At 39.8% G+C, this 23,400-nt stretch overlaps 2 protein-coding genes across 12 annotated transcripts in view; one reads left to right on the forward strand and one right to left on the reverse strand.

The window, feature by feature from the left end:
* On the reverse strand, positions 1–18,402 carry MSANTD3 (Myb/SANT DNA binding domain containing 3). Of its 5 annotated transcripts, none has more exons than XM_074576457.1 (4): positions 17,446–17,780; positions 12,092–12,395; positions 11,950–11,998; positions 1–10,628 (listed from the first exon to the last, which is right to left on the reverse strand). In XM_074576457.1, the coding sequence occupies exons 2-4, from the start codon at positions 12,362–12,364 to the stop codon at positions 10,219–10,221; spliced, it is 732 nt and encodes a 243-aa protein (XP_074432558.1). In that variant the 5' UTR covers positions 12,365–12,395; positions 17,446–17,780; the 3' UTR covers positions 1–10,218. The 5 variants fall into 5 exon arrangements, with proteins under 5 accessions (XP_074432558.1, XP_074432557.1, XP_074432555.1 ...); XM_074576456.1 differs by adding an exon at positions 14,563–14,619 and having other exon boundaries at positions 11,950–12,395; positions 17,446–17,548; XM_074576454.1 differs by lacking the exon at positions 17,446–17,780 and adding an exon at positions 17,866–18,402 and having other exon boundaries at positions 11,950–12,395.
* LOC141739353 (uncharacterized) overlaps positions 17,616–23,400 on the forward strand; it is a 26,693-nt gene continuing 20,908 nt past the window's right edge. For 4 of the 7 annotated variants that reach the window (XR_012585676.1, XR_012585678.1, XR_012585677.1 and 1 more), the window contains exons 1-5: positions 18,506–18,687; positions 19,265–19,342; positions 20,270–20,338; positions 20,814–20,844; positions 22,989–23,048. Coding sequence is in view for 4 of the 7 variants with exons in the window: in XM_074576452.1 (XP_074432553.1) it covers positions 19,292–19,342; positions 20,270–20,338; positions 20,814–20,844; positions 22,989–23,048 (211 nt within the window). In the remaining 3 variants the exon portion in view is untranslated. Of the gene's footprint in view, positions 18,024–18,280; positions 18,688–18,888; positions 19,343–20,269; positions 20,339–20,813; positions 20,845–22,988; positions 23,049–23,400 lie in introns of those variants that run through there. The other 3 variants (XM_074576448.1, XM_074576449.1, XM_074576451.1) reach the window with 3 other exon arrangements.

The raw sequence follows: 23,400 nt of genomic DNA on the forward strand, positions 1-23,400 counted from the left end.
TAAATGACATTATTTGAAAACAACTTGGAAAGAATAGAGACTAAAAATCTCATCTAATTAATGTGTAACAATAGTTGATGATTTATTGACTCTTCTGTGAATATACAGTTTCTATTAACAATATTTAGATACATTTTCTCAGAAATTCTTAATTATTTATGTTTAGTAATTTATGATTAAACATTTTACAAGAAACAAGGCACTAAAATGTACAGTTAGTCATCCCTATTACATACAGTGTGAGTTTCAGACATACAGTAGATTCCCCTCACTTAGATAATTATTGAATCTCTTCCTCCAACGGTACCTTTTGTTGCATTTCGAACATACCCAACCTTTAGAAAGTATACATTTTAGGGCCCTACTTTGTCTCCTTTTACTCACTGTTTCTGTAAGAAAAACAAAGAATTTGATATGAAAATTACCTACACAGTAAAGATGATGAAAACCCCATTCCTCACATTTCTAAGGACTCGGACATATTGTGAGGTCCTTAGAGATTCAAACTACAATGTGGGCATTATTTATCAATTAAAAACAACAGTAAAAAAAAAAAAAATTGTTTAAAGGTGCAATTCCAGAAGCTACTTCCGTGGAGGGCAGAACCAGCTTTGGTGGTGTTTGAGGCACTAAAATACTAAAACAACAATTTACAGCAGGTAAGATGATGGAGGCTGACACCATGCTAGGAAAATCAGGTTAGTCTAATGGCCATCATTTGGCTAAAAAGGGGATCTTAAATAATGTATTGGTTTTAGTGCAATTTAAAAAGCAAAACCCAGAAACTGTTGCTAATTAAAGGCAAAGACCACAGGAGATACCATCTAATACTCCATTAAAATATTTAGTATCGGAAGGACTGTATACATTTTCAAGTATTTTATGACAAATAGCCCAGTACTTAAGTGCTAGTTCCATTTTAGATGCTCACTGACTATAAGCACAAACACGGCACAATGTAATTTTATATATTGCTAAAATACAACAGAATCTAATGTCACATAATAAATACAACACGGTGTAAAGAAAGAGTGGTTTCCTATTAATTTGACCACTTATACAAAAATGACAAAGAGGAGTGCCTAGATTCAAGTTTCACCTTGAGATTATCAAGCTCTTGTGCTGGCAATATATTAGAGGTCGGATTTTCAGCGCCTCTGCATTTAGACTGCAGTGATCCTGAGCCCCCTGAGCACATGTGGAAAGATTACCACTTTCCGAGGTTTTCAGAGGATCCTTGCAGTCTCTTTGACCAGAGGAACTGAGGTGCAGTTCCACTGCCGGTGGAATATACATGCAAAATAGGGGAAGCTTCTGCAGGATAAGAAAAAGTGATGGTGGAGAGAGAACCTCTCACAACAATCTTGAGTAATATCCTGAGTCATTGCCAAATTAAAGTGAAAGTTATTTTTTCCCCTTGGAAAGATTAGCTTTCTAAAAACGTGGCCAATGAGACTTGTCAAGACATGGCCAACATGATGTACGATCACAAGATGGTAGTACTGGCAGAGATGGCAATAACACATTTGGAAACAAATTATCTCTTAAAGAGTTTTCGCTTCTTGGGTACTGTAAAAATATTTCTGTTAATCTGCATGAATTTTTGGAAAAGAGAGGTTCTTACTCACTTAGCAATATGAGTCACCCAGAAATCACAGGAATTAAAAATGTTAAAGAAAGCTTTTGATAAGCAAAACCTATATTTTTTTCCCCTCGTAGTCGCATAGTTTAGAAATTCCAGAAGATGGCCCGGTGAAGCAGGGTTCCAGTGCTCCCTGGAAACCAGCAGGATCTGAAAGTATAACCAACATGCTCTACTGAAAATCCTGTCCATGTTAGTTGGTGGCAAAACAGCTTGTACACCCTGTGACTGGAAGTTCAGAAACACAACTACAAAAAGAAAGGTATTATTAGGGCTATGCCTTCCAGTTCTCTGGGAAGTAGAATAGACTGGAATATCTCTATATTTGCATTTACAGCTTACCAGAACTCTCTGGTACAGATCTAAAATGTCAGGACATCTGCATCTTGAGAAGCTGAAGATCAGATCTCTCATTATTTAACCTTAGACTCTTCAGAAAAAAAAAAGGTGGAAAGTATAAATAAGCACAAACGCCCACATATAGCTGAAAATACTAAATATTAGAAAAAAAAATTGATATGTGGTACATTTGGTTGAATTTATGTATATATCTAACTGGGGGTGGATTAACATATTTGGGTTTATTTTTTTTAATTAAGAATGTGCACTGATTTGATGGAAGTAGCAAAGATTTTACAAGGAAGAAAGGTGAGGGCATGCCTGTGTGATATATTAACCATACCAGTCAACCAAATCCTAACAGAAGACTGAATCTGTCAGACTGAAGCTGTGTTAATTTATTGCTCTTGGTAGTTGAACACTGTTAGGACATAATTTTAGTCTGTCCCGTGATTTGGAAGATTTTGATATATAACAATTTAAAAAAAAATCATAGCCTACCACCCAAAGCCATTTTTACAGATCACCAAAGTAACCCACTGCTGTTACTATGTCCCTACTTCTGTTTTAAGTTGTGATGGGATGTAGGCTTGAGTTTGCTGTGCTGTAGGGCTTGAGCCACTGACATCCATGCTGCGTGTAAGAGAAGGGTTTAAATTTAAGCCAGTCTTTTCCCATGCCCTATTTTTCCAGCCTGGCTCCCTGACAGCACACTCATGCTGGATTTACAGAAGCGGCGTTGGTAGCTGTGGCATTTGTACCAGAATGAGAGTGGAGACCTTGCCACCTTATCAGTGTGACAAGGCACCTCAGTGACACCATTAGCAATGATGATTGTTCCTGCTGGCCAGAGCCGCTATTTTTTTATTCAAATTCATCCACGACCACTGATTTGGTAATCAGAAAAGATGCAGGGAGTCAGTGCCAGACAACTTGAGAACGTGAGCTACTCGCCATTGTCCAACTGGCACCACCGCATGGCTAAGGGCATCCCAGTAGGAGTATTGCATTCAAGAGGAACAGGACAAAATCAGTATGGGAGGTCTTCATCAAATGCTATCAGCCACCAACAGGGTGCAACATAAAGCCCAGTCTAGCTTCAGAGCCCTCATGCAAGCCAGGAATTGAAAGCAAAACAAGTGCATTTTGGAAACTAATGTTGCTTTATTTGGCAAGGACTTCTCATTACACCTCATTTCAGACAGAAAGTTGGAGGTAAGACGATATTTGGATTGGACATTATTGTTCCTTAAGCAGAGGTTGAACCTCTCTATTAGGTCAGCACTGATAACTCCCAGCCTGCCAGAATTTCTGCTCTGGTTTAAATACCTAATCCATCACATCACCTCCCTAATTTGTACTTTCCAGAGTCTCAGTATGTGAGAGCATTTACAAGATCTTCTTCAGATAAATGGAATTTATCATGTGTTTGTCAATTCAGATTTCATACAGTCCATAGGCTTGGTATTCAAAAGTTACAAAGCCACGAGGGTCATTGGGGTGAAGGACGGTTCTGTGGGAACGCGCAGGTGTCTACTAGAACAAAATTTTTAGCAAAGCTTCGGTGAGAGTAGCAGGGCAAAATTTCCAAACTCCACAATTAAACAGAAGCAGGAGGTTTTTTCCCCCTGCATTATACTGTGATACAGAATGCGTGGTAGGAATTTATATGGGCGATTCAGCTGGACCATTTGCAGCTTAGTCCATAATGTCAGGGCATAATTCTGACAAAAGGAAAGGGGTTTGTACGTGACCAAATAATGGACAGAGCTTGAGCAGCTTGTATGTCACCTCGTTAGTGCCATATAAATAATAAATTACTACTAAATTGGTGTATAATGCCAGTTTCAGATTCAGGGCTGTCCAAGAACAGCCTCTTATATCTCAAAAAGAAATATCTGAAGACTAGTGGAATACAATCAATCTCAAGTTGTGCTGAATGCAAACCTAATTCTACTCTCTTGCCAAACAAATTTGATTAATTAGGTGCTCTAACATTTGGTCAGAAACTGAAGCACACAACTATTCTGCAGCTGGACTGAATAACAAAAGGAAAACAAACAATCTTAAACAACATTTTTTAACAAACCCACATAAATTAAATAAGGACTATCTAAAAACCTATCTTGCTTTTTTTCTGTTACATTAGAGAGTTCTTTTCCTAAATATATATATATGTAGTGTAGCTTTTTATCTAGCCAGCTCTTCATCAGGAAGGTAACAGATTGTTTCTAGCTATTTTGACTGCTTATTTTTTTTTTTTTTCCTGTGGCTGTTTTGACAGATTGGTAAATCTACACTAGGATGAATTAGAAGATTTGGCAAAAATGCTTCTTGATTGTTACTGTAAAGAGGTTGACCATATAGTGAGATGTATCCACACACCCTGACAAATATAACAGTTTTATAACCCACAGCCGTGCGGTGGAGAACCTTTTCCTTTTCCTTGCTATATAGACTGTGCCATTTGGCAGACTACATGCTGGACAAATTTCACGTGCCTTTCCACAGTGCATAGCATGCGTGTCTGGATAATGCAGTCTTAGAAAATTGTCCAACTTCAGTTTAGTAGAGAGTGAGGTCTAATAACTCTGGCCGGATTCCTACTTGACGCGGTTACTTTTCTTATTGTCAGGCACTTGGAGCTGGGAATGGTATGATGGAGGTGTCCAGAGTCTCGGGGGAAAGAGTCATCAGGGAAGGTGAAGACCATACAGGGGAACTGTTCAACACACATGACAGTGTTACCTCTTAGGACAGCTAAGAACTGTCTTCACTTCTGACTCACTCTGAAAGACATACCATCCATTTTTTTTTTCCCTTTGCAAGTTTTTAATTTATCCAGTTTTATTAACATGACTGATGATGTTGTAGGATGCCTGAAACCTTCACCACCAGAATAGCAAAATATTCAGAGCCACAGCTAGTACTTTTCTATTTTATTGCTCTTGTTTTAGGCCCAGAAATCTGACCATGTTTCCATGTGCACCTTCTTTACAGATAAGGGAATCAAGCTGTTTCATGTAATACCATGACAAAAAAAAACCCTAAAAATTTAAAAATTCTCTAAGAAGCAAAGTCCCTTGTAAATTAACAGCACAGAAGTTAATCTGTGATACTGGAAATAGAGACCACCGCTTGTTTTTATTGTAAAAATATATTATTATCCTATTCTCATAGATGGCAACAAATTGTCTTCTTTCTTTGTATGAAATGTACAGAGCTGTCCTCTGTAATGTTTTTTAAATTATATTAACAGATGCTGCATATTATCCTATCATCTTGTTACTTGGTTTATTTTATTAGCCTAAATGTATTAGTTTTAGTACACATTAGTCCTTACTTTGCATGGAAATATTTCTGAATATCTAACTAGAGACAAAGTTCAGGAAAAGTGATGATGTGTGAGTTTTCCACTCAGCTGCTTTAAGAAGAAACAGAAAAATAATGCAAAGAGACAGGCAATTATCTTAGGAAAACAACTAAGATGCATCAGTCACAAAAATAGCTTTGAACGAGCTAGCTCAAAATATGAAATCACAGGACTACTTGTAAGGGACTTTACTTGCCTGGAAATTAAAATGTTATTTTAAGATTTACATGTAATTCTCCTGCCCCCAAAGTAACAATATATAAATGTGTAGAAGTTTATCATTTCAATGACATTGTGAGTATAATACCTGAAAATACGACACTGCATGGATGCGGGGTTGTACAGCCTGTAACCACAGAGATTCAGAATGGAACCGGAAGCATTATAATGCAAGTGAGGAAGAAGGAGGACAGATAATAAAAGCCACTGTAACTACAACCAGCAAATAGAAAAAAATCTGCAAAAGGTCACTGAAAAACACCTATGTAATCATACAAATCCTGGGGACACTGCTAAGATTTGGTATGGGAAACACGCAAAGATAAATGACCATTAAACAACATCCTCAGCTACAGTAGATGAGGTATAATTCAGAAAAGGGTAACCCCGAGCCACCCTTTCTTTCTGGGGTCACAGGGCTGCAAAGGGACTATTTCAGCCGTGTGGTCTGAGCGCTGAGCTCAGGCATAGCAGCTGCCCCTGCCCCGGTAAGGACTGGCCAGGAGGGCTGTGTCTTTCAGCCCTGGCTAAACACATCTGCACAGTAGGAAAGAGCATCGCAGAGAGGATTTGCGGCAAGCAGCAAGACCCCTTGCTCCTGCAACAAGAGCAGCCTGGGCGTTGAGAGAAATAGTATAATAGATTGCAGGATGGGTTATTTCTTTGTCGAGGCAAGAGACTAGGTTTGAGGAAGTATCTGTGAAAATCTTCCACTGAGACTCTTCCATTACCTAGAAAGAAGGAACTTTGTTATCAGGAAGCCCCAAACCTAATCTCTGCAGAACCCCAAAGATGTATGAAGAATTAGAACTACACAGCTTCAGCATCCTGCATTAGCTCTGATCCTGACGAATGACTTTGTAGTCACAGACTGTCCTCCCAGAATTTCATGGAGCTGGAATGGAGAAAGCGCTCTTCTCTCTATACTAACCTCTCTTCAAAATCCCCTAATATGTTTCCCAGTCTGTGCGCAGAGTCCAGAATGCTTGTGCAGCTGTGTAGAAAAGGCTTACTAAACATGCTTTCTTTGAAAGGGGAAGATGATGACTGTGAGAAGCACCCATTTCATGGTCCGATGTTGTGATAATCAGCAATCTGGGCAAGAGAAAGGACAGAGCACACACAGAGCTCTGGATGAAATCCTCTGCTCATATTGCTGGTTAAAAAAAATAAGGGGGAACACAGACATAATGAAGAAATACAGGAGAAAAAATCAACAAATAAAAAAGATTATATCAGCTAACAAGCTAGATGATCTCCAAGAAGAGACAGCACTTGGAACCAGGCCAGTGTAATTTTCGGGAGCATAAAGGAATTCAACATATCTTGGCTGGAAGGTCATAGTTTCTCCTCATAAGAACACAGAGGCTGAGAACAATGGCCACGACATGTCTGGTATATATTTTTTCTCATGGAGTTAAGCAGGGATCATTTTACACAGTATATCTTTTAATTTTATCCCTGCCAACAACTTGTATAACAAACCCAGAGAAGAAGAACAGGCATGTTCTTCTTCTTCTTAAAACACTGCTGTATTTTATCTATGAAGAAAACCCCAACCCAACACTTGTGAAAATAACCTATATAGCTTGGCCAAATGGTTAATAGGAAAACACAATTACATGAAAGTATCTGAATGATGTAAGCTAGAAGAAAGGGAGAAGAACAAATGGACACACTGTCTGAGATGCCTATGATAAATAGAAGAAAAGTCAAACAAAAGAAAAGATAAATCCTAACAGCAGAGGCAGTAATGGCAAAAAAATGGTAAAAGCCACATTTCTCAAGTTGTTTAAACTCCACCACACCAATCACTTTATAAAGCCTTTAGATGGAGAAGCCAAAGCCTGGGAAGGAGACACATTACTTCGTCTTGTTGATCTTTTACATTTTTCTCTGTCTATCACCCAACAGTCAACCACAGATGGGAAAGCAAAAGCCTGTGTCACCAGTAAGCCATCTATTACCTGTACCACAAAAGCCTCTTGTATCATTTGTGTTAGGTGTGACATTCCCATTCTTCCTCTTCGCATGTACTGAGCATTCTTTCTTTCAGATCTTCATCTTCACTCTTTCTAATTTTTCTCCTGTGATGTTCTTTGTTTTAAATAGAAGCTGAATTAAAAGGGTGTATTGTTCAGCCTAAGAACTGTAACTTTTAGTCTCAGAATAAGCGTATATACCAAAACGCAAGGCATTGGCCACTTAGTACAATCTGAAAACATGCATATTTTAAATTATTTTTTAATATAAAAATAGAACAATCTTTCGTAAGCAATGGTACAACTTTCAGCAGTCAAAACTACCCTTATCTCACATAACATGAGATTCTCCCTGGACTATTTCATACCTTCTCACAGGGCTCTCTAGACCTGGATTGTCTCTCCATTCTTGCTCTCTTCACAGGGCTGAAATTGTCTTCATCCATCACCTTTTGACACCTTAATGTACACGGTTTCAATTTCATAGTTTCAAATTACCTTCACTTAGAAGCAGTGTGGAAGGAATCCCATCATTGGTTAAGAAAAATGTCTTTCCTGTCCTTTTTTCTGGATGATGCCTCAACAATTGTCATAACCACTCAAATAACTGACTCATCTTCCAGACCACAGAATGCAACCTCAGAACAAAAAGGTCCTCATTCCTGTTTACTTCTTTCTTTTGCCTCTACTGTTATTAAATAGGAATGTCCTACCTTCAAATAGCATTTCTATTCAGCAGAAAAAAGTGTCCATAATGACATCCTTCTTTGGAAGTCCTGTGCTTCATTCATACAGCCAATTTATAAGAAAACTGAATTTGCTGTCAAAAAGATCTGTCTTTGGACTTCATACATGGCCTATTTTTTTGATCTTGCAACAGCTCTGCAATTTTTTTTTTCTCTGTCATATAAAATAAGTTGGAATAAATCACTGCCATTGCGTTTGCTGGTGTTAGCACATTGAACGGAGCACTGCACGTACCACAGTGTTAACCACAGTGAGTACCGTGGCTGATAATGGCAGTGCTTGCAAAGATAAATCACCAGCAGGGAAAGCCATTCAAGAAAAAAAAAACCCAAAACACAACCCCACTGCCCCGCCAAAACAAACCCAAAAGAAACTCCACCAGAAAGAACATCTAGAGAAGAGATGGCAGTGTAACTGGGAAGAACAGTATGTTTTGTAACACACCCTAACTTCAATACGTAACTCACTGTGTGGACTTGCCCTCATGAATCACGATCTGAAAATGTTTTATTGAATAATGGGATGCTCAGGTTTTTCAATGGAAATGTACGGTTTTGTTCATTTTTCTCACTGCTTCAAATGATGGTTGTACACCTTCCTGTAAAACATCTTTTCACACATCAGAAGTTCTTAGGAATCTTTGTGGAGTTCTGTATTTCATGTTTTCTTAACCCTTACCCCACTAGACTGAATGATTGCCTGGGGAAGGATTATCTTTATTTGTGCTCTCCTACCATCTACTATTCCAGGCCCCCAAACTCTGTGGGGACCTTCGGGTGAATGCTTTCTTACAGATCATACCCATCACCCCTCACTGACAACAAAGGCAAGAAACATACCACTGTAACACACAGAACAAAACAGAACAGTGCTCCAACGCAGGAATGATTTCTTGAGCTGTTTCCCACCCTATGTGAAGGTAAAGAGGGTGAGCCTTAGTCTTTTCTTGTAGCTAGGGAGAGGCTAAATATTCCTGCTACGCCATCAAGTATAGCATGGAGAGACAGAGGGAGACTTTGCCAATGGATTGGTTGGCTCACTACATTTTAAGAGCTTTATGAATTGTTAAAAGGCTCTTCCCCTCAGAATGACTCCAGGTGAACAGTACACAGTGTCGGCAGCAGTATGTGACCCTCCTATTTTGGTATTCTAGTTGAATACAAGACGGGCCTGGAAAAGAGAGGACAAGCACAATGGCTTTTGAGGAAGAAGTCACCTTCTTTCCAACTTCTTAAGGGTCAAGGCTCAAACAACTGGAGGGCCAGTCCACAACCGTTTGTTCAATCAGCCAGTCAGCTGGAAAATACTACTGTCCTTCACAAACAAAGGAATCAATTGCTACAGTGCTCCTTTTGCTACTTCCTTCATTTTCACATTTTCTATGAAGAATAAGTTATGAACTATATTAACCACAGGCAAGTTTTTTTTCCTAAGCCCCAGCCTAACAATCCAAACAACACCTGTCGATCATCTTTTGTCTCCTTAACAGAGAGCAACTCCAACCCTTGCCTTCATTTGGGAAATGGTAGATAGGAAGAGACAGAAATCAAAATAAACACTATAACATGATGTTTAAAGCTGCTAAGTTTTCTTAAGAGCACCCAATGTAAGAATACCCGGACTACCTTAAATTTCAAAAGGATGTTGGGGTATTCTGAGAGGGGAAAATATATTCACATTTCAGAACACTGTGCATGTCTGAAAGTTAAATAAATCAGAACTACTTACAAACGAACAATACAATTTTCCCCTTGGTGGACTCTACCACTGTTTCCCTAAACGTTAAGAGTCAAAGTGTGTTCACTGCCAGCTGGGCACCTATCCTGTCCCTGTACATTCACATTAAAAAATCCTCTTTCCAGTGCACGTTACTCATAAATGTGCTTCATCAGACTGATTCTCTGCCTCCTTATGTTCTACGGTGAATTAGGAAAGGGTCTGTTAAAGGATGATACAGGCCATTCTTTTGTGATGGTCTGCAGTTTTCTCTCCCAATACATTTTCTTTTTATTTAGCACTTCCATTTTTATCCTGTGTTCCTCTTCGGCCATCTCACACTCTCTTTCTATTTGCTGTATTTTTGCCACATGAACTTCATTCATTTGGATTAACTGCAGTTGCAAAATTGACATCTGCTGATGATGTTCTTCCTCATGCATCTTTTTCAAAGCACTTTCCTGAGATGCTTTACTTCTGTAGTTCTTATCTGCTGCTATTCTGACATCAGAACACGAAGGCTCAGGTTGGGAGGTACCTTCACATATTGGGAAATGTATCAGCTCTTTCTCTTCATCACAAAGTTCTCTATTTGACACAACAAATGACTCTGAAAAACATAAGAGGAAAAAGTATTATAGCATTCCCTTCTTCTCCCTCAAGAAACACAGACTTGTGATGATATAGTTATTGGTGTATGCATCTAAACCTTGTGCTTCTGTACCATAGTATAGGAGCCACTTTTTAATGCAGTTTTGTTACAGAATACTAAGGGCATAATGGTCTGAACTGAACCACTTTGGGCTCTGTTGATAGACCTCCATGGTTATAATGGCAGCTCAGAATACTAAAGGGAATGTAGACATTTATAAGTGGACACCTGAATTTAGGTGGCTGGGCCTGCAGCCAAACCTTAATGCAGCTGTTTAAGCTAAATCCACATGTGACTTGCAGTATTTTTATGAAAGATCTGAGTGTCAGGTGAAGAGCTCTATCAACATGAATACCAAGAGACCGAGGGAATACTAGGAAGAATACTACTTATTCCTTCCTTATCTCTACTGTACATGTTGTAAACACACTGGTGCATATTTTTAGGAAAAAATTACATTATTCTAACTTTGAGAAGGTTATTCTGAAATAAAAGAAACTACTCATGGAATAAAATAGTTACCACTGCAAATAAGGGTCTCAAAATACATTCCTTAACAAATCCTGATGACTACTTAAGGTAAATACAATTATGAAAGACATATTGTAAGAATGTTATCTAACAATGTAGTTACTGTTGTCTTTTGAGCAAGGACAGTCTTCTATGTGTGATGCTGACATAATAAAGTTTGCAAGAAACTGCTGTAGCCACCCTCCCTACTGGTTTTGGATTATTCCTTCTGTGTATGTTTGCCAAACCAACAGGAATGTAGTGCTGAACTTCTTCAGAAAGGCCATTCTCCAGTGTGGACTGCAGTGTGAAATATGGCTCTACGTACTCTTTTTAGTCCTTGAAAACAAAGGAGGAAAGACCTACAGGGAACTCTTGCAGCAGACAATTGTGTATCAATTTGCTGCTGGTAGCTTTTTTTTTTTTCTTCAATGCTCAGACAACATTTTCCCAGCAAAATGATACTTTATAGAGGATCAAAATATCCTTGGGACTGTTCTCTGGAAAGCCAGCATGACAGGTACTGTGATGCTTGCCACAAAGCAGCAGATACATCAAAAACTGATGAAAAAAAAATTGAGTAAAACCTCAGTTTAATTCCTGGGGGCCTAGGGAAATACATGCAGTCTTACAATATCACGGCTCTGAAATTACTTTTCTATAACCAGCAGTCACAACTAAGTGGAGAGATTTAGACTGCTGAAAGAGAATCACTGGCAAAATCACATACAAATGAATGCTGCTTGCATCATTACAGTAACATTTATACCTTGACTAGAAGCATCAGGCTGATATTCAGGATCTTCTTCTGGTGGGCTCTGCAAAAAGTACATTTGCTCAGGCATTATGCTGGCAATCTTCTCTTTCCCTATGATGTGAGTATTTATAAGTGGACTAATACTTCTTTTTACCTTCTCCCGCCTTTCATGTGCCATTATCTTTTTTGTCCGTGCCTTGATATTTTCCCAGCATTTCTTTAACTGTTTGAAGTCTCGCAGTGATACACTGGGCTGTGAATTATATTCATGAGCTAGTGCTTGCCAGGTACGTTGTTTCAGAGCAATAGTTCTTGCATCACTTTTTTTACATTCAAGCACGTATTTGTATTTTTCAACTAATGCAAGCAGCACACTCTTCTCCACTTCTGAGAAGTATTTCGCAGGCTTTATTATTTCGTTTTGCATTTTCTATTTTTTCTCCAAGAAGCCAAAAATCCTATGAAAACAATGATGAAAGCAAAAAAACAAACACAAATTAGAACTGGTTACAGTATCAAGAAACTGTGTTTCAGCAAATAACTCCTAAGCATAGCTTCTGATTCTAACACACTTCATTTTCTAGAATAGCTTGTGAATAGTTCTAGAGTACATAATGAAACATTCAGGTAAGATATAGTATGATACAAAATACTCAGTATTCAATTTACTTAGTAACTTGTTTTTTTATAACTTTTTCACTATTCATTTACACCCAGAGAGTTTTCAAAGCCCTGAACTGTGGAACAAGTTCTGAAACCCAGCCCTTGATAGCTTCAGGTTTAAGTCTAAAGCCACCTCCAGCAGATTTGGGTTTACTTCGGTACACAAAAGACCCTCTTCTGCCCTTGCTGACTGCGTGTAACTAATTTCTCCCGTCTCTTTACCATATTTGAAAGTTGTATGAGAAATGATAGTAAGAAGTTATCTTTTTAAAGACTTCTGTCGGTTCGGTTCTCCCCCATGCTCAGCCCTCCTTGACTGACATCCAATAGGCAGCAGGATTCTGACCAGTATTACAACACTGAGAAGAGGCAAGGGTTGCAAGAAAACATGAATTAATTGTGGAACCTAACTGCTATGAAGGTACAGCTCCATCACCTTTTCCTGCTGACTCTGCATGCCTGACACTCTTCCTTACGTTTGCACTGCTGGTCAGTCTCAGGAGCAGGACCAAGCTAAAAAGTGTTTTGGCCTCACTCAAGACGGCCACTGCTATATACTTACACCGTGTTAACGTCTGCCTCTGTTCTCAAGCCTAGGACTTATGTACACAATAGAACAGGGTAGCTGATACCAGGGAAATCTTAGCCATTTGAAAAAAAAAAAAAAAGCAGCGTCTCCTTGAAAATTATTAACACATGACTGTGCTGCAAAATGTAGTGTTTTCTTTTGTCTTTCCACACTTCTCTCCCCATTCCCTTCCATTACAACTGTGTAGCCCCAATTACTTTTACATTTTGGGCAGAAACTTCTGGATCATTACGTAGAAAAGGGGGAGCAATGCTGTCTTAGCTCACATTTCTTCTGGCTTTAATCATGAAACTCATGGATAGACTATATGTAATAACTGGTTCATATTCCTAATGGTCTAGGACTCTCCCAAAAGGAATTTTCTAGTATTTTGCCCATTGTTTCCCTACTTTGCTCGTAACATTACTTGAAGATACCATAGATGTCACCATCAGATTTCCTCTTTTCAGTATTTTTTCCTTAACTCCACTGCACTACCACTCTCTTTTTACCATCGTTGTAATTCCTTTCCTCCAAATGTCTTAATACTTACAGTTATTCTCACCTTTTTCAGTGAAAGTAACCACTTATATTTACAAAGAAAGCTAACGGACAAGCTAATGTCAAAATGAGAAACCAACTCTGACAGAAGAATGGGAGCTTTCTCAAGTAGCCTATAAAATATTACAAAACCCGCCAAAACAAAGAGGAGGAGTCAAAGAATAAAGGAGGCAGTAGAACAAAGCCTAGAATAGTAAAACAGAAACAAAGTGAATAGAAATAAGTAACAGTCTGAGTTTAAGTTAAGTTGGGGGTTGGACTAGATGATCTTTAAAGGACCCTTTCAACCCAAACTATTCTATGATTGTATGTTAAGTCAGTAGCAGTAGCTAAGTTGTACCCCTACTGAAAAAAAAGAGGCAACAAACACTCAGTTTGTATTTTGTGTCACTGCTTAGCTGGGTAACTACTGGGCATGCACTGACTGGACAGACGGCACCTACGTGGTTCCTGACGAGTCACAGTTCTGCTGTCTCTTACCAAATGCTGGTGTCATGAGGACATGGGACAGCTAAAGTTTTCGCAGCAGACAGGGTTTAGGGGACAAAGGGAAAAACACATAGGAAACAAGACTTCATTAGTTCTGCTGCTCGCGGAGCAGTTTGTTTATTTTGCAAGAAAGAAAAAGGTGTAAGAAGGAAAAGGGCTGGGTGGCTGAGTGCAAGCAAGACAGTTCCCCAATCCAGCATTTCCTCCATCACACTATATCAAGATATTTATTACTCTCTGTGAAAACTTAGTCACTCCATGTGTCCGTGACAGTAATTCTTAAACACCTGTAATCCTACAGAACAAACTAAGTGTATATAAACAAACTTGGAAGTATCACATACCAATCATTATAATGTCTAGGTCTAATAGACAGAAGAAAACATCTGCTTCAGAAGTTCCTTAAATAAAAAATAAGTTAAAAAAATAAGCAAAAAGTCAGGAAATGGACATCCTAACAAAGAGGTACTGAAAACTGGCAAAATCACTCCATAAAACATCTCTCAAAACATGTAAAATAAAAGAGAACTATAATGAAATGGACTCTATCTACCAATCTATTTCACTTACGCACTTATTATACCATTCGAAACCATTGAGCTGCTTTGGGCAGCTACTGAAATGAAATTCTTGGGACTAAATATTGATGCTTTAACCTGTCTTAGCCTCAGTTTCACTGAGGAACAGGATGAAAAGCAGTCCCACCTGTGAGTCATAAGGTCTAACAGCTTATGACCCTGAAAAACCAGGATCAGAGACTTCACGTGATCAGAAATGGCTGATTCTGCCTTCCACTGACGCATGTAAATCTTTCTAGATTTGAAAAGGTGTGAGAATCTCAGTCCAAAAATCATGACGTTAGTGTGTAGAAAATCCCTTTAATGAGAAAAACAATGGATTTTCCAGAACTTTGGAGAATAAGTTCAGAAAGCTAAACAACGATACAGGGACTTCTGGATTCCAGGTGCTAAATATTTAGCTACAGAGACTGGCAGAGATCAACCGGTATCAGTAAACATTTAAAACATTTCCAAAAATGACTTCACAGATATTAACAACCTATGTACTAGGATAAAAGCTCATTTTTCATGGATGGAGCCACAGCAGACCCTTAAGTGTCACCTTCATACCACACTATCATTTATTACTATTATTTTCTCTGTGGTAGCATCTGAGATCCCCAGTCATAAACTCAAATACTGTACATGTAAGAATGGAAACGTAGGTCTTACTCTGAGAAGAATACAATATATTAGTTTTCCCTTCCCCCATACACATTCCTAACTATTTTTTCCTATACATATGCATTGTATTTGCATCCTTTCCATGAAAAAGATGGAATTATGATCTAGGATGCATAAAGGAACTCAAGAACTGCTGAAAGCAGTTTAATGCATTTACTACACAGATGAAAAAAGTTCTTGAAGATTCTTTTCAAGCTCTTACATGCTTAGCCTGCTTGCTTCAATATATTAAAGCCCATTTTCAACTAGGTGAACAGAAAGCACTCTGAGATGTCAGAGAACTTAGAATACCAAGAAGTTGCAGCAAACCACAACCATATATTTATATTCACCTTTTTTTCTTTATGCATATCCATCACCTTCTGACAGCCCATTGGCTCCTTTGCGGAATACGAGAAAGTACTCTCATAAGCCCAAACAATTTCCATTTCGAGGTTAAAAGATCCTTCCAGGACATATGCCTGGGATATCAGGACATATGCCCGGGATATAACTTAGCATGTAGGAATCTGTGCTGAAATGGAAGTAGTTTCCTGTGTATAGCTCATACAGTAAACACGACTGATTTGGGAACGTGTAGGCACATGAGGACAGTTGCACAGCAAATTCTACGAAACAAAGAATAGAAAGCTTCTCCCATTCTTACAGGTGCCCAGGCCCTAAGACATGTGCAGCAAGGAAGTACTTTATCCTAAATATCTTCTCTTGGCATGGCTCAGTTCACAACTTGCCTTAAAACAAATCAGTGTCCTAAGTACTGGTCTCCTCACACAAACCTTTATCACTTTAAAATAACAAAAATATGTCTCAACTCCTCATTTTTCCTTTGAAATGTTGTGTGGCGTTCTTCTTTTAAAGACTATAAGGGATGTGCTGTGATCTGCTGGAAGAATATCTTGAAAAAAAATTACATAAGTGAAGAAGTGCACATATGTTCATAAATATGTATATATGTATTATTTTGCTTGCGCACACCTAAACATACACCCAAACTCCAACCAGTTGCAAAGAAACCCTTTAAAATAATAATAATAAAAAAATCACGTCAGGTTGGTATTTGTGAGCATTTTCAGTCCCTGAAATATTTTTTTAGGCATAAGAAAATGCAAAGAGAAAGTTATGGTGGAAGACTTAACCCAAACATTAAGGTTACACTAGCCAAACCCCAAAAAATGGTTTGCTAGCAAACTGGTCACTTATGGTGTGAAAATGGAATTAATTTACCAATGCCAACAGGATTACTACTAGAAATAGTTAAAGATTGAAAAAAAGAAAATTTATTTATCCAACTTAAACTGCAGGTGAAGCTTTAAGCATAGTCAGTAATTAACAGCATTGAAAAACAATCATAATACTGTCCTTTTCATCCAGTGTTTGAGGGTGAAAGAAAGGCATGGGAATGCAATGACCCAAACTAGTCACAACAACAGGTTTATATTTCATTTGAATAACAGAACCAGCAGTAAAAGTGTCCTTCTTCCTCAAATGTTAGGTCTTCCTCACAGAGCTTCCATCAGTGTTCCAGGCCTGACCCTGTCTACCTTGAGACTTGAAATCACTAGGTAATTAGATGCATCAAACAAATATGAATGAGATCTATGTGGAAATTGTGTTACATATAATCAGATTAAAAAACCAAACAACCCCAAACCCCTTCGGGTGGTTTTTTCCCCATCTGTTTTAATACAAATTAATAGTTATCATGGATCATACAGCTAATGAACAAAACAATCTAAAAATTCACAGTACTCTGCCTAAATTTCTCCTGGCAGATTTTATATACATATACACAAGGATGTAATTTTAAAATAGATATATAATATTACATTATATATACACACACATATATTTTAAGCGGGTCATTCCGCTACCTATGGAGGACATCCAGAGCAGTTTGTGCAAAGAAAGGTAATGGACGCAGGTTGCTCTCTCGAAACGATTTGCCTGAAATTCATCAAAAATAGGCATAAAGACGAATCCTACCAGACTCTCCCGCACCCGAACTTCTCAAACATTAACTCGGGCTTGTTTTTATTTCCTCGCTAGCTCTTCTTCTGCGGGAAGAAGACAGGAGAGCAGGTCCCGGCGCTCGACAAAGAAGACCGCTCCACCCAGGGCGGGCATGCAGGCTGCGGCGCAGGGCGCGGATCCAGGGACATCGGCGGCGGGAGGAGGGAGGGCGATCGGCCACGCTGTCACCCGAGACCGCGCTCAGCCCTGCCGGCGGGGACAACCCCACCCTGCAGCCCCCCCCAGTTTCTCCCTTCTTCTAACAAAGCGCCGCCGTCGGCTCCCTTCCTTTCCTTTCCTCTCTTCTCCTCCCCTCCCCTCCTCCTTCTTCTCCTCCTCCTCCCCCCCCCCGCGCTGGGCGGCCGGGCCTGCCTCCCTCACCGCCTCCCTCACCTCCTCGCCGGCAGGTCGCCGGCGCTCCTTCAGCTCCCCGCAAACCCCGCGCTGGATTTCCGTCTCTCCAGAGCACAGGCGGCAGCAGCCTCACCCACCGGAGACGCCTCTCGCCGTGCTGCCAGGAGGACCTGGCCAGGGGGACCCTGAGCCTTCAGGTGCGGCGGGGCTGAGGGCGGTGTGTGTGTGGGGGGTGTTTTGGGGAGCAAACACCCGCCGAGAAGGGGGTGGGAGGCCCCGTCTGCACCTGACGGGAGCGCACAGTGCTAGCGGTGCCGAGCGGGGTTGGGGGGGGTCGTCCCCGGCCCCGTTCGTCCTCTCGCCCTTCCCGGTGCGGCGGCAGGAGACGCCAGCTCGGGCTTTACCTCCGACAGCGCCCGACCCGGCGACGCGCCTGTGCGCCAGCGCCCCCAGCGGCGGCCGAGGGCGGGAGGCGGGCCGGGGGTTTGCTGCTACCGCTCCTCCGCCGGGACCCGTTCCTTCCCTCCCTCACTGCCTTCCGCCCGGCTCGGGGCTCCCGCTCCTCGCTCCAGTCCTGTCCCGTCCCGTCCCCCCCGGGCTGCCGGCGCCCCTTCCGCGCCTCCCGTGACGCAGTTCCTGCCCACCCGGTGCGCCCCGGACCCCGCCGGTAGCGGCGGTTGGGCGCTTAACGGCTGGCAGGCGGCGCGCGCCTCGGCCCTCCCTCAGCCCCCTGAGAAGAAGCGGGCAGCCGCCGCAGCGGTTTGTCGCCCCGCCAGCGGGTGGGTGGGAAGGAGAGCCGGTCAGGCGGCTGGGAGTGCCGGTAGCCGGCTTCCCCGGGTGTCTCCCTGCTGCCGGGCTGGGGTAAGTTGGGCGCCCGGCGGTTTCCCCGGTTCCTTGCGGGAGCAGGTGTCCGTCAGTCCGTCCCTCCGGCCGCTCTCCTGGGGGTCTCCTGGCTTTCTCGGCGCCTCTGTTCGCGGTGGGGTTTGTAGCTTCGCCTCCCCCCGCCGCGGACCGGAGTTGGACCGTGGTTTTCTTCCACAAACCCCGTCGCGTTCTTGGTGCAAAGGCATATTTCAGGCTCTGCACGCCAGGCTGTCGCCGCTGTGTGTCATCTGTCGCAGCCCATGTGCTTATTTCAATTCGAGAAGAGGGAAGCTTGAAATAGTTCGGATCCGTTCTGTTTCGGGGCGTGCGTAATTTCCTGGTGGCTTTGTGTTTCCTGAGGGAAACTCGGAAGAAGAACTTTCTTTCCTCACTGTGCTTTGCTCTCAAGTTAAAAATATCATCGTTAGACTGGAAATTTAAAGGCTGAATGTAACTGAAGATGAAGCAGGAATTAAAATAGGGATATGCGTGGCCCTTAAATAGGTGGAACAAGAATATGAATGATTTTGTGAAGCTAAAATAATAGTTTGCAATCTTTTTGCAACTTGCCTAGGCGTTCCTTATCATCTAAAGATAAAATATGGACCCTGAAGCTGAGATAAAGAAGCAAGTAAACCCTTTCTACTGCAATGTAAGTATTCCTTACTGAAAATTGTAACTGATACAAAATAATTTTGGTAGAACAAAGTTGGACTAAACTAAGTGTGAACTTTTTTTTTCCTCTTGAGGAAAATGGATAAATAGCGCTGGCGTTGAACCTGTTTTGCTGTCTTTGTCGTGTTTGTCTTGAATGTGTGTCAGGAACCAATTTACTAAAATTAATAATTTTAATAATACTATGTTTCTAAATAAAGGCATTCTTTTAAAATGGAAGGTTAAACTGCAGCTTCTGTTCAGAAAAAAAAAATAAATCCAAATTTATCTGGTTCTCAGGTTTATTGCTGTTGTTTTTAAACATCTTGGTTTTTTTAGAGGAGAAAATATTTGGACTGTATTTGTTCGCTCACATGAATTTAAACCTAATCTGCTCCTGTTCTGAACCAGCCCAGGCATAAACCATCTGCGATTGGAAAATACAATATGCATGTGAGTGAGGCAGACCCCAAACTGGTGAGATTAAGTGTGTTAGTCTGAATGCGGCACTGAGGACCACTGGCTCATCTTAGCCAGGTGTACTGGCTTGTTACAATTATGCCTTGCCTCTGTTTCAGACTTGGTTAATAGTTTGTGAGGAAGACCTTGCTTCTGTCTTTACTTATCCAAACAACAATGTGTTATGAGATAGCTGTAGGGTTCTTCAGACTTCTGAAATTTTTATGTGACGTGGAAATTCCTTTTGTATTTGGATGGTCCTGGAGCCTGTATTTGGATGGTCCTGGAGCCTCACAAAGAAAAGTTCTAAAAGCTGCTTTAGTTTGTCTTTGGAGGAATAGTACTTTTGTAGAACTTATCTATACTATCACTTCAATAATGAGTTTGTTTTGTTTTGATATCAGTGGTTTTTTTGTTCCTGTTGGTTTGTGTGCAATGCTAAAAATACTTCTTCTCTTTAACATAGATTTGCAAAATCTGGTGTGCTTCTGCATTAAACTTGCAGACTCACTTCCTTGGATTTAAACACAAGACGGTAAGATCTGTTTTTGAATGCACCTTTTGTCAGACTTTACAGATTTAATTAGCAATAGAATATGGATTTGAAATTTAATTTTTAATGTAGTGTTAAAACATGCAATTTCAGATATTTATCTGGTTTCGTTGCTTTACTGTTTTGTTTACTGCAATAAAGTAGAGCTTAATTTTGTACAGTAGTTCTATCAGAAAATGTTGTTACAACTTTTGTGTCTTGTATTCTGGATTAGTAAAGACAATACGTGAGAATACGTGACTGTTAAATGCAGAGTGGAATTATTTAAATCGTAGACAATCTAGGAAAAAAGATGTATGTCTCATGTTTCATGTAACTATCTATTCACCTGAGATAATGTGTGGTGTTGGTGTTAATCTAATTTATTTTATAAATAATAACAGGTTTGCACTGTTATTTTTTTTTAATGGTAAGTGTGTTTCATTCTTCCTTGTTGGTTGATGACTTGGTAACTTAGGTTGAAGAAGCACTGAAAGCTCATGGCATTGGTAAGTGCAAGATATTTTACTTCTTACTCTACTCTATACATGCATGTTTCTCCCCACCTCAATGTAGTTGTTTATGAAACAAACAAGAAAAAGACTTTCTCAGGACTTGTTCTTTAAGACTTGTTTTGCATTCTTTAATGACATAACTATCGAATCCTACAGAAGTCAATAATATCAGCAAGAGGTATGCAAAGTTTTTTAAAAAGCGCTAGCTACAATACCACAAATCAACTACATTAAAGTTTTGAAAACCTTAATTCAAGACGTTAGAGACCTTCAATATTTAAAATATTTTTAAAAAACTGTGCTTCTTAAAGCATGTAGAAATACTTTTTCCTGTATTTATATTTGTTTCTTAATTAAGAAATTTTTAATAAGCTCTTTTATCTGAAGCAAAGTACTTTTAATAGGTTTAATATATCATTAAACCTTCACAAGGTCTTTATGAAGTGGTCTAGTTCCAGAAGGAAGGAAGGTATAACTATGTTAATAATTGTTTTCCTAATTCCGTTTCATGATGCACGAAAATGTATTTACAGGTTTCTACAGAATTTGGTTTGAAAGTTATGGCCCAAGTTTTACATAGTCATTGCACCTATCCAATCTGGGGATTTTTGTACGACTGTAAAGGAAATTTAAATGATTAAATATTTAGCAGCTGGAAGCTGCTGAAATGGATGCCCTGAAATGTTCAGAGGTGAATTGGCAGACAGTTATCATGTCTTCTTATTTCTTCCTTTTTTTTTTTTAATTAAAAGAATTGATTGGCCACTAGTGACCAGAATATGATTTGTGTTATTAGAGTCTTTGTAGGTTTATCTTCATAACACTTTCTTTTCTTTTACTCTTCTGATCTTTTCATTAAGATCACTTCAGAAGGTTGGTGGTAACGCAGCTGGTATTAAGCAACATCTAATTGGTGGGAATGAGCTGGCAGCTTCATTAGTTGTCAACACAGTACAGTTTGTAACTTAAGTAGTCGAGTTTTCATGGAGGTTACCTCTGTAATCAAATATACTCTTTCTGATGTAGTATTTGTTGAAGCCTTCTGACTCTCACCTTCTGTATAGGACTTACTGTACGCCTTATGCTCAACTTCCTAGCAATATCTGATGTTTTAGTCAGAGACTACTTGCAACAGGAGAGTAACAGGGTTGAGGGATGTTTAAGAGATGAAAAAAATTCAAATTTGCCCTTAGCTGGTGTTGTTTCAGGGACTGCTAGCGATTTATTTATTTATTTCCATGCAATGGAATGCTGAGCTTTCTGAATTTCTGAAATTCTGTTCTTGTTGTTTCCTTATAGTGAGTGCATTAAGCCCCTATTCAAGGAATAGCAACTTCTGTCCTCTGCGTGCTTGGCATTCCACTCCCAAACACACAGAATGTTATCTTATACGATGTCTGTCTCTGTCCAGGTTCCTCTGTGGCAGATAATGTTGTGTGGTCATCTCTGTTGTACCTTTCTTAAGGTTCTGCAGCCTCAGCTGTATCACATGCCATTTGTGGACAGAAAAAAAATATATTTGATTGGGGAGGGGATAACTGCAGACCTTTTGAAAAAGACAGCAGGGTTATGGGCTGAGTCAAGTGCCCTGGCAGGCAGCATGTGGGACGGCACCCAGTTTAAGCACGTCAGGTTCAGTGGATTTAGACTGAATTGCTGTGATGTATTGGATTAAAGTAGCCCTGAAATTCATGACGTGCCGCTTTGTTCGTTATAGAATAAAAGATATTTGTACTGTAGTGCATCAGTCAGGCTTTTCCCTTGTTGCAGGTTGTCATCTATATAAACTAAATTACAGCCATAATTACTTAAAATTTAAGCCACTGTTTAATAATTTAATTTTATGATGTGTGTTTGAACCCATGTTCTGTTCTAAGTAGTGGCTTGATTGGTTGTCTTCTCTGCCTGCTTCGTCGAATTGCCTGATAGTAAATAACTTTGGTATTGTTTGGTGTAAATATTTTTTGTCCATTTTTTGCCAAAAAATTTCATAGCATATTCAAAACTAAACATAGCTTATTTTTCTCATGTCAACAAAAGTTTAAAGAGTTTTCTTTTAAAAAAATAATCTATTATCATACCAAATTGGCTTCTGTACTTATAATTTTATTTCTACTTCTGGTTTGTTTTTTATTTAGTTAAAGCAGCAAGTGGCTCAGGGGAGCAAGTGAAAACACCTGTAAAACTTCCTGATTATGGTAAGAATGTTTAATGCAAAAAAAACCCAAACACAACACTCCACAAAAGTGAAAGAAATAAAATGTTTGAGGTGCTGTGTCTAGACCTTAGCAGGTCATTGGGAATTCATTTCTGTTCATTGTATTTTCCATTTGCAGTAATATTTTGTAATAATACTTAAAATAATATTTGCAGACAAAGTGCTATAAAAAGAGTGAAAATAGGATTGGGGGGAATAATGTTTCTCAATAACTGATTTAATTTGTGATGTGGGGCCATGTATGAGCGGGGATTCGCTTGAATGTGAATTTCTCAGCATATTTTCTCTAGGCCAAAGGTTAAACTCAGGAGTTTGTTTCATTTTGGAGGCTT

Source organism: Larus michahellis, chromosome 2, assembly GCF_964199755.1.
Source record: "Larus michahellis chromosome 2, bLarMic1.1, whole genome shotgun sequence".
Classification (NCBI taxonomy): domain Eukaryota; kingdom Metazoa; phylum Chordata; class Aves; order Charadriiformes; family Laridae; genus Larus; species Larus michahellis.